We start from the raw sequence: 10,709 nt of genomic DNA on the forward strand, positions 1-10,709 counted from the left end.
ATACTTATTTTATAGTTAGGAACCTAGATTATTACCTCTTGAGACCATTACTCAGAGCCGTGCCTGTACTAAAGTACTAAGGCTCATTCCGTATAGCATTCCATTTGATCAACTCACGAATAAATGGTGTAGTTTTAATCTGAGAATTGCTCAGATGATAGGGAGCATTTCAAAGATGCGTCTTGATATGTTGCTGCGTTACTATAAGTTTGTAACTGTGGCAGGCAAGAAGCCGGTATTCTGGTACAGGTATAAAGTATTCCATTTCGAGTGGGATGGGTTGGAAATCCACCTAATCTCAGTAATTGCTTCTAAGTCCCTAAAATAGGTTGAAGTCTTCTATGGCAATATTGGCTTCCTGAAGTGCCTCTTGTGTGACTTCTAATATATGTGGATGTCTTTGATACCTTTCGCAACGAATTCCCATTTCCATCAGAATCGTAGACGGATCAGTCTTCAACTCGTTTCTTCGAGTGTCCAACAACGCAACATGTGTATTTTCAATGGCAGGAGTGCTAAGAGAGTGACCAAACATATTTATCGGCCTGCAAAAGCTGGGGAAGGATCCGTGGATAATCTCGCCCATCATCAGGCCCGGCACGTAACAGACGCCCACAACCTGGTACATTGCGTCTGATGCGGAGCTTGTGGCATATTCTCGTAGGATGACTGGGTGCCTGCCACCAAATATTACACAAACAAGGTCATTTGAGATAGTACCCAGTGGCGCAAGTCCAATGAGCCCGTCGACAGTTGAAAAAATACAGCGTCCCACGATATTCAAAGTGAATGTCCTGAAAAATGCTTCAGATGGATGCATGGACACCTTTCTCAGATCATCATAATCTCCATCGGTCATCCATATAGTGCGAACATCTTGTACGGTTCGATCAAACTCAGGCCAATATCTGTCAGGCGGGTCAAAATCGTGGGCAAATGCCAAGCCAACGAAAACGCGAGCGTAAGCCTCAATAATTGTTCCCCCACTCTTGTAAGGAGCATCAAGGTCCCCTGATGGCTTGAAGTGCCTTATTAATTTGATCATCCGATTGTGAGAAACCTCTGTATCGTAGTTGCCAGTCTGTGCACAGCGAACGTTGGCTATCCTTGATGCCCGGATGCCGGCAACACGGAGTACTCTTTTCCCAAGAAACGTGTCCTGTGGAAAATTGACCTTTGCCGATATCCACCCGCAAGCGCTCCACGTTCCCCAGGGCATGTTTAGTTGTTTCAAAGAACTCGACCAGTCTGGAACCCAACTGGGTATATCCAAGACTTTGGAGCAAAGTTCGCAGGTGTCAAGAATTTTCAATGAACGACGCTGGATGATAATCTTTTGGACTACGTCCATGTAGACTTCAGAAACAGATTTGGAATAATCTGCTTGAATGCCTAGACCTTGATCGGGCCTGCATAGCAAACTGGATACTCCGTAAATCATGTCCCGCGGATCTTTGCATTTGGTGCCGCGAATGTCCGTTCTGAGGTCACGATAACCAAGAAAACCCGGCCGCGTCCTGCAAAGTGACTCAAGCAGCCGTAGAGATTGAACGAATGCGATGTTGCGTTCCCGAATATGCCAAATGTCACTAGGCTGGCGAAACATGACGTATGCCCCTTTCCTGAATAGATTCCAATCAACCTCCGTGCTGCCGCATTTCACTAGGGCTACAGTGGAAAGGATAATTTCTTGACGAACCCAGATGCGCTCAAACCATGGCCGCTCAAAGAGAGAACATATGCTGTGCAGTTCCTGGTCATTGAACGGTGCTGTCATGGCGAGCTCCGCCCAACCTAGTTCGGAAGTGCCATGTACTGGTCTTATGCTCGTCGTGCTCCAATTAATTTCGACTTGGCGGCCAACGTGAGCTATGGTCTCGAGGGCATGACGGCTCTCGTTCTCCTCTGGGCACAACCAGGCCAGAACGCGATTCGCAAGTCGATAAATGCTGCCCATGAGAGGGATCTGGGAGCTCTTTTCCTCCTCATCCTTTTGATTGATACAAAGAGAATCAACCCAGAGCTGTCGATCCTCTGCTGTATATCTGAGGTGCCGAAGAGTGATGTCAAGGTTGTTTGTGATGGAGATGGAACTTCTGTCAGGCATTATGGCATCCTTGGGATTATGTTCTGAGCCCCAGACATATGACAGAGCTTCATATTGAAATAATCCATGGTTCCGCTGAAAATAGATGGGCTGGACTGGATTAGCGCATTGGTGGTTTGAGCAGCAGCAAAGGAAAATCACTTACAACTAGCTGTATTTCGGCCAAAGAGATGCGAATCGGGTCCGAAAACGAGCCTTGATAAAGCGTGACGACTCTGATGCTTTGACCAGGGAAGTTGAGAGGCTCGTAGACGAAGCGTTTCGAGATGTTAGCCGGGAGCGACATTAAAATAACTGTTTTCCACTAAAACCTCTCCACGACAAGGCAATGAATTTTTTCACTGAATATTCTCATTGCGCGCACGCTGTGAGCAATTTCTGTTGATCTGCAGTTGGCTAAAGCTTATTATAGGACGCTGAAAGGTGAGATAGTAAGCGCGGATGCACTGCTGAAATCTGAGCCATTCTTGCTCTCTGGCTGCACAAGGTACCTTGTGACAGTGACCCCCGCGGTGGCTTTTTTCAACTCCACTCAGGCCTCCCAGGCCTCTCTCTACGATACGGTTCGTCTCGTTTGATTGCCTGGAAGAACCGCGAAGCGTATGCCTTAGGCGGCAAGATGCATGGCTGAATTGATACTACCGCAGGTAAGGGGATTAGGCAGCAGTTGCTTCAGGCATTTCTGGTGATATTGGATGCGAAATGACTCAAATGAAATTTTGTTGGCTGCAGCTCCGGTGGGGGGCAAAGGTCGCTTTGGTCTTAGCGGGAGACAGTATCATGGCTTATTATCGCCAGCCTGAAGCCGACTAAATCTACATGCATCCTTTCCCAGATGGGACAGTATCGCAGAAAGAGAAAAGTAGTTGGTTGGGACAATGCAGACCGGAGCTGCGGCGAAGAAAGTTATAATCAAGAATTGATGCATTTCTCATCCAGCATCACTAGAAGTGCTTGGGGAAACTGCTGCCTGATCCCCCCACCTGCATGCCTGTGGCTTGACGAACTCTCGTGCCCAAGGCAGAAGGACAGATGACCATGGTTGCATAAACCCTTTAGAAAGCGGAGTTTTGTATATATAAAATTGCATGTGCCTCCTCGATACATATCAAACCCAAATGTGCCCCGTACCTAAGCCCAAGTCCATATCCTCCCAAGACCCAACTATTTCATCTCGGCAAAAGCAGCCCGCGTATCCTTTAACCCAGTGATTTCCAGGTCTTCCTTGGTCAGTATCACTCCTTCATCCGAGAAACTCTTCTCCTTAGCCCACTCGAGGTATTCATGCATCCTGTCCATTGCTTTGCCCCATTTAGGCCACAAGCTGTAGTAGGTCTCTTTGTCCACCTGCACATACTCCGCCTCGACACCGTGCACTGCTGCCCACGCGGCAAGCATCTCTCCGGCGGTCATGATGTCGGTCATGGCATAAACAAATTTACCGCCAAGCGTCTTTTCGGGTTTGTCGATGATTGCTCTCGTGAAGACGCCCACATTCAGCGTTGCGTCACCAACAAGTGGGAATTGCACCGATGCTGGAGTTGGTTGGAGCTGGATGAACTTGTTCTCGCCAGCCGTCGCAATAGGAAAGGGACGATAGAACGGGTAATTCATATTGGAAGCGTAGACAGCGACCCAGAGAAATGTTGTCTTTTGTAGCAGCGCTGGATCCGACTTGATAAAGTCATTGATCCTGTTCTTGCTTACATAGTGAGGCACTGCGAACTTGCCGCCACTGATCCGGTGTGTGTTGGGTAGAGTCGACCAGATGAAGTGCTCTAGTGTTGGTGTCGCAGCTGCGGCTTTGGCAATGTTGAATCCATGTCTCGTTTCAATCTCGATGGCCTGTTCTGTGTCGTATATCATGAACGGCTCAAAGAAATTAGTCGCGGCGAAAATGACTGATGTTCCAGAAAAAGCTGCCTCGAGTGAAGCAACATCTTCGAGATTGGCCTCAACAATTCGAACACCCTGTGACGCGAGTTTCTTGGCTGCTTCACTTTGACCGTTGCGAGTGACAGCCGTAAGGGAGAATGCATTGTCTTTCATCAGAGCTCTAATGACAGACCCGCCCTGAATGCCTGTGGCACCGATAACTGTGACTTGTCTAACCATGATGTTGTTCGTTTCCGTGAAAGAAGAACTAGGAATGATGTTGCTTTTAGGTATGAATAGAAGTCTAGTTGATTCGGGTAGTGTATTGGCTTTATAGCATAATTCACCATATCACTGACTGAAGGATGATCTATATACTTTGCGCACTTTCCATAGTAGTCTCCTCGATTGAGCTTATTGCATCCATCAAGCGGTAAATTACAAATCATGAATTACAAATCGATTATGCAACTCTGATTCATTTACGAGAGTCTGCGGTGCTATAAGGAAGAAACAATGGATATGGATATTGATCCACATATGTCCGCACGCAGGTCGAGATAAGTCTTGCCTCGCTCGCTCCTTTCTCCGAGCTTCACTCAAGTCTCAGTGTAGCTTGGAGTTACCGAATTACAAATCGTAGCCAAATTATAGAGGTCATCGACATCGAGACCTGGGAATTATGACAACTGAGGCCGTAAGATCATGCATCATTTCGGCATGGTTATTGGAGACAAGTGGATCCTTGCGGAGAGAAATGGGGCCGTATATACCGGTCAGGTCCACAACTTTGAGGGTTTGGATATGTTTTCATAGCACGTGTGGCGAATAGACCTCCGAACCAATACTCACATGCAGTGAATCAGTCGCCAAAGCTTCCGGATAAGGGTGTATTTTGGTAGTATGAGTACGTCATGAGTTGCATGAGTAACGCGATTATTTTCAAATCCATACATGTCAGCTCTGAAGTGTATGTTGGAGTGGTATATAACTGATGCCAGTTCCCCCCAAAATCGAAAACCCAAACACCGGACCAGACGAGACAGCACTCTTTTTCTTATAGAAGTACAGAAGTTCAGACATTGTCACCCTCTTCAGCTATGGCGATTACAGAGGTTATTTTTCCGAAGCTGAAGCCTGATCAGGCCCTGCTCAAACAATTGGCGACTACTTTCCCAACTGCCGCAAAGACAACATTCTCAGGTGTTCCGGGCTTGTCAGGCTACTATAGAGGAAAAGTCATCGAAGCACAAAACGTTTCACAGGCCGCAAAGTTCGACCATAGTGGTCTTGTTCTGGTTTTAGGTGCGTTGTGTATTTTTCGGAGTGATACGCCGCACATTTCGTCCATTAAACGAAGCACGGGCTAATATAGTTTAGAATGGGACAAAATATCGTCATTCAATTCGTTCTGGGTCTCAGAAGGATTCGCGGCTTTTCGGTCGGTAATGAAACCATTCATGCTTAGTCCAGTCTCTCCAGATTTGTTCTACTCCAACCTCCCAGACTCTGGCAGCACGACTACCAGCAACTACACACAGTATATCAAAGTGGAAAACTTGGGAAGTGAGGATAAAAGTGTCGAGAATTCTTGGAGGAACTTGACTCGAGAGATCGGGCTGCATGCTAAATCCTTTCACGCTTGGGGCGTCCAGGAAAGTGATGGAGCGTTTATGGGGATGATTGGTTGGAGTAGTCTTGAGGTATGTTGGTTTCAATCTGTTCTTACACAGCGGTCTTGCAACGTAACTGATCGCGCACAGACTTTAAAATCCAAAAACGAAAAGGAATCCGTAAAGAAGGCCTTGCACCAATTGACCAAACATGGCGATGTTACTGCCTTTGTGCTAGAGTTATCAAAGCAATCTTAACTCTTGTGTCATGGTTTGCTAAGCAGTCTTGTTGCTATCCTCAACATCCCGTAAGGACCGATAAGGCATGTTTAGAGTACCTATTGTGAGTCTATTTGCTTCAGTATTGATTGGCTACGCATCGATCCGCCCCATATACAAGCCTCAAGATGGCAGAGCAGCGGGAGAGAAAGTTACGATTGGCAAAATGCATTACCAGCAATACCTGTTTTGAGACATTATAGTCCCTGGAGAATAGGCACCTTTGATATAGACATTTCAATTGGACATGCCATAATTCTCTGCTTGTAACATGCCTTATCAGTCCTTAAGGGAAGCTAGATTGAGACATCACCATACGCATTCATGATTGGACATGAGTGTGTAATTGCAACCAGTGTTATTATTATGGCAAATGACCCGTTGTTGAACCAGTTGAAACTTTAACATAGCTGTAGCTTTGTAGTGCTTTTGTTTGTCAGAGGTACGAAGTCTAGCTGCAATCGAAGATATTCAGTGGTCTGATACACAGTGAGCGGCAAGAACTACGGAGACTTCGTTTGTCTCGTGGGGTTTGTGTGTAGGATGTCATGTTTCAGAAAGTCCGGGACTTTACAGCTGAAACGACCGAATCTAGCTTATTGCACTGGTGGTCATGCTGTTACAGGTAGTGTGCCGATGTATGAAAAAGGGTGTATTATGATGATGATAAAGCTAGGAGGATTCCGGCGGGGTCAGGTTAACCTATGGGAATTGGATCTGAGGCATACACTCTATACATGCGGCCACTCGTGGATCTTGGGGCTACGGAGCGGAGATGTATGGGGCCAGGCACGATGGCCTGCGGAGAGATGTGGAGATGACTTTGCAAGTCTCTTTCGACCGTGCCGCAATGAGGTGATCCTCGCATCGCTTAGGATAGATATGGAGTTTAACGAGGGACCGTAGCTCCGGCTGACGAGAGACCTAGGAAGCTGATGTGGTATAGATTTGCAAGCTGTTCCGTTCTTCTTCGTGCCACGATGTGGGATCGAAAGATTTTCAATATAAAATAGCCTTAATTGGCTTTACGTGGACTTCAAAACAATCGCGGTTGTTTTCTGTGGGAATGAAAGAGCCGTTTACACCCAATGGAGCTAGGAGACAGTACTTACCGTTCGGTGCTGGTCGACACTGTTGTATCGATAAGAGGTTCGCATATGCGAACCTCAGCGTCATTATAACGATAGCCACGATAACCACTTATCTCGGGATCCATTCAACAGCAATTGCGCGTTAGTCTTTGATGCCAAGCTCATAATATACGCTAATTCAGGATAAGAACGTACTAGCAATATTTATTGGGGCCTATTGAGTAATGCCGGTGCTGGTCGGGTTGATTCTAGTTAAGCCTTTACATGCAACAAGTAGCAGTTGCGCAAAGTCATCGGTTCGCCTCAGTCTTCCCAACTCCCACTCTTGGACAAATTCATTGTAAGTCACAACATACCCAGTATCATGTAGTTGCAGGCCACTCGCGCAAGGCCCAAGGGTTAGGGGCAGGTGCAGCGAGACGGGTAGACTCAAGAGGTCCGGTATGATATGACAGCTCTTATACTGCAGCACGCGATAAATGCCACGCAATAGGTATGATACCACGACCGCCCGACGGGCAGTCTCATGAGAAACATCCGCCACGCTATCCGCCAGACTCCCACCAAGACCGAGACATTGCCACTGTAGCACGACAGTCGCTCGTTCCAACACATCCTCTTGGTTCTCGGAGAAAGTCCGCAAATGCGCGTCCCCACCGAATAACATCAAGGTAAAATAGAGCAAAAGCGCCTGTAGCGTGGCTAACTGTCGCTCAAACGAGCTGTGTGGAATTTCTATCGCCAGCTTGCGGACTTCAGTAACTATTAACCGTTGGAAGATGTCATTTGTTGCATCTGTGCGAGCCAGGTAGGTTGCACAGATGCTGAAAGCGGTTGCCAAACTGTATGGCATTGAGCCTGTTTGGCCAATGAAAGGATTTTTGCCCGTTTGAACGAACTGTTTGGTGAAGGATAAGAGCATCTGGGCACAAAATCTCCAGGATTGTGTGTCGTCTAGGCGCGGCCAGAACTCCAGGACTCTCTTCTGGAGAGGAGTTGGAATTTCAAATGTTGGATCAAGATGTAGATTATCAAAGTCGTTGAGACCGACCACTTCACTCAAGGTAAAGTCAGGCGGCTGCATCAGCAAGTGATCTGCATCTGCAATACCAACCGACCCTGATTGCGCAGGGAGGCACAGATCCGTGGTACAGTTGCCCACGGCCAGAGGCAGCCCGACGGAATCTTCCATGTTCCAATCTGAGTTTGCCTGGCAAGAAGGTGGAAATGCGTATTGACAGTCCAGCGACCGTTGCGAGCACCGCTCGCACTTGGGGATAGCTCTGCTGCATCGCCGTTTGGCTGCTATGCAAGAATTACAGGATGTCTTTAGAAGCGAGGGCATGATTTGCTGGTTTCCCCTACGGCAGGGTCTTGGGTCTTGGGTCTTGTTGTTGCGTATGGATGTGCTTTAGACCTGGGTTTGGAGACAAAACTTTGATATTTGGCTTGCCTCCAAGGCTACAACCATCAATATGAACGGAATAGTACCTAATGAGAGAGGGAGTTGATAACTCATGATTAATAACAGTATCATTTCCCATCATGCCGTTACGTTAAGAGTTGCTTTGTCAACCTCGAATACGAATACGTTATCTCTATTATTAATGAGACTAGTCCCAATTCCCCGCCCCGGCCTGATCCACTTCTCTCCGCTAGCGCCACTAAAATGAGAACTGTCCATGTAACACCACTTTATTAGCCTCAGTTTCCTGGACAGTCTGTTGGTACCTAGGGTGTCTTGAAAAACCGACCTGTGATCTTAAAAGACAACTTTCACTCTTCTCTCGTGGCAAAAGCAAGCTTAGCGACCGTGACCTTTAAAGGACAACAGCTTTACTCGCACACCAGAGGTCAAGGTAATCGGCACCCACTACGACGCTGGTTTCATCAGTGGAAACGACATGGCAATGGTTCTGGATGGCGAAAATTCCACAAATGGCAACAGCCAACTTTTTTTCCCTACTTCACACGACGAATGTGATATATGGCTAAAAAAGGTACTGAACCACCCCTTGACACTATCACCAAATATCTTCATTTTTAACCAAAGTAGCTATAGTTCGCCTCAAGTCAAGATGGGTTGGATCCTACACAAACAAGGACAGTCTATGCTCCAGAGGCAACGCTGCGTTTTTCCACCTATCCAACTATTCGTGGAGCGGCCAATATCGAGGAAATGGTAGCGGCACGCTTCGCTCGCCTTGATCTAATATCTCATGTGCATCGTTATTTTGGTGCGCCACTATTCCATTCAGCTTAAGTGAGCGATGTGCCATGCTAAATCTAACAACAGATCTGGTCGGCTCCAGGATGTGGTCTGTGTTTGATGTTCGATACCGCGTCAAGGGTGACCCGTCTAGGGAGGAATTTTTGGTGCCATGCGCCTGTGTTTTCACTCTGATGGAAGACGGTAGGCACAAGGGTAAAATATCGGAACTGGAAGTTTTCATGGACCAGACAGTGATAGAGGAGAGAATGAAGATGTTACAATAGATCACCAGTTGTTCAGCATTATACCAAAGTTTATGAAATATATTCTTCTCTTTAAGCTGCAGCGCATTTTCCAAGCCTCAACTTGGAGGTGTTGTGTCTAGTTGCAACTTCAGTAACATGCTACCATGGAAGTGCTCATCCTGTGTTTGCACAAGATAACCTTCCTATCTAACTCAGACTCGTCCAGGAGAGTTTACGTGGATAGAAATTCCCTAAATACTTGCAGGTTATATAGTGCTAGGAGATTCTTGGGAGAGCTGATAAGAGTATCAATATATTTTGAAACGAGAAACATGTCCCAAAGATGCTAGACTGACTATTCATTAAACGGAGGTATTCTGCAAAACAATTAAAAATGATTAAATTTAGAGGGTGTTTCTATTCATCTACCTCCATGCCTCTTACTCGCTCTCTGTTTTAGAAGCGGCATAAACATAGTAAGACAGTTTTAATCAAGGCATATCTTTATCCCATACAGCATCAACAATACCAAATCGAATATTATGTCGGCTTTAGTTACGCTGTTTTTAGATCCATTCTAATTCTCAGAGTTCTCCTTGAGTCGTGCTCCTAATCCTTCATAGTAGTATGCACCTTACGGAGCTTGCCAATATCAGCATGATTCCCATTTTTTAATAAAAGAACCTGAAAGTTTTATCTAGATCCTTCGACATCCACAGCATTAGTATTTTCATGAGAGTCTAGTTACGACGAGCAGTTGATCCAGTCGCCTCCTTGTAAAGTTGTACCCAGTTTACAGTAAGTCAACTCATCCCCTGCCAGAGAGACGCACCGGCCTTTCAGATCGTCTGCACACATGAGAACCTTGGCAGCAAAGAAGCGAATACCATGCGTAGAGTTCAATTAGAGCGGCTGCATCTTTAGCACTAACTTCCTCATCAACATGAGTACCGTACCCAAAAAGAAATATTAAAAATAAAATCATTTACATATACACTGCCGCAGTTAAGGAGAGGAAGCTTGTGGAATTTGCTATAAAGATAGCTGATTTACAATTTAAGCTGTAAGATACTAGCATGCAGAAGCTCTTAAAAAACAAAGCTAGCAAATAGAGAAGATAGAAAGAGGAGGTAGTAGAATGTTAAGGGTATAAATAATAGCAAATAAGAGAGGTCGGTCTCTTTTATAGTAGAGGGTCGCAAGTTATGGACAGCAAGGGCATATTATCTAAATAGAGAGTATTACTAAACTAGAAGCACTAGTATTAATTTTATAATTACTTTATAT

General features: G+C 46.0%; 4 protein-coding genes across 4 annotated transcripts; 1 reads left to right on the forward strand and 3 right to left on the reverse strand.

Annotated features, from left to right (window-relative positions):
- Window positions 1-319: 319 nt before the first annotated feature.
- Window positions 320-2,107, reverse strand: FTJAE_1156 (heterokaryon incompatibility 6 OR allele; the record flags this gene model as incomplete). Its single annotated transcript, XM_037344514.1, has 1 exon — window positions 320-2,107. The coding sequence occupies one exon, from the start codon at window positions 2,105-2,107 to the stop codon at window positions 320-322; it is 1,788 nt and encodes a 595-aa protein (XP_037211841.1).
- A 1,164-nt stretch (window positions 2,108-3,271) lies between these two features.
- On the reverse strand, window positions 3,272-4,222 carry FTJAE_1157 (nitrogen metabolic regulation nmr; the record flags this gene model as incomplete). Its single annotated transcript, XM_037344525.1, has 1 exon — window positions 3,272-4,222. One exon carries the CDS (start codon window positions 4,220-4,222, stop codon window positions 3,272-3,274), a length of 951 nt encoding a protein of 316 aa, XP_037211842.1.
- An 860-nt stretch (window positions 4,223-5,082) lies between these two features.
- FTJAE_1158 (uncharacterized protein) lies at window positions 5,083-5,853 on the forward strand (the record flags this gene model as incomplete). The annotated part of the gene is made up of 3 exons (XM_037344536.1): window positions 5,083-5,287; window positions 5,489-5,685; window positions 5,746-5,853. 3 exons carry the CDS (start codon window positions 5,083-5,085, stop codon window positions 5,851-5,853), a joined length of 510 nt encoding a protein of 169 aa, XP_037211843.1.
- Window positions 5,854-7,179: 1,326 nt separating this feature from the next.
- FTJAE_1159 (C6 finger domain protein) lies at window positions 7,180-8,157 on the reverse strand (the record flags this gene model as incomplete). The annotated part of the gene is made up of 1 exon (XM_037344547.1): window positions 7,180-8,157. The coding sequence occupies one exon, from the start codon at window positions 8,155-8,157 to the stop codon at window positions 7,180-7,182; it is 978 nt and encodes a 325-aa protein (XP_037211844.1).
- Between the last annotated feature and the right edge of the window lie 2,552 nt (window positions 8,158-10,709).

The sequence above is a fragment of the Fusarium tjaetaba genome (assembly GCF_013396195.1).
Source record: "Fusarium tjaetaba strain NRRL 66243 chromosome Unknown NRRL66243_c0000023, whole genome shotgun sequence".
Lineage (NCBI taxonomy): Eukaryota > Fungi > Ascomycota > Sordariomycetes > Hypocreales > Nectriaceae > Fusarium > Fusarium tjaetaba.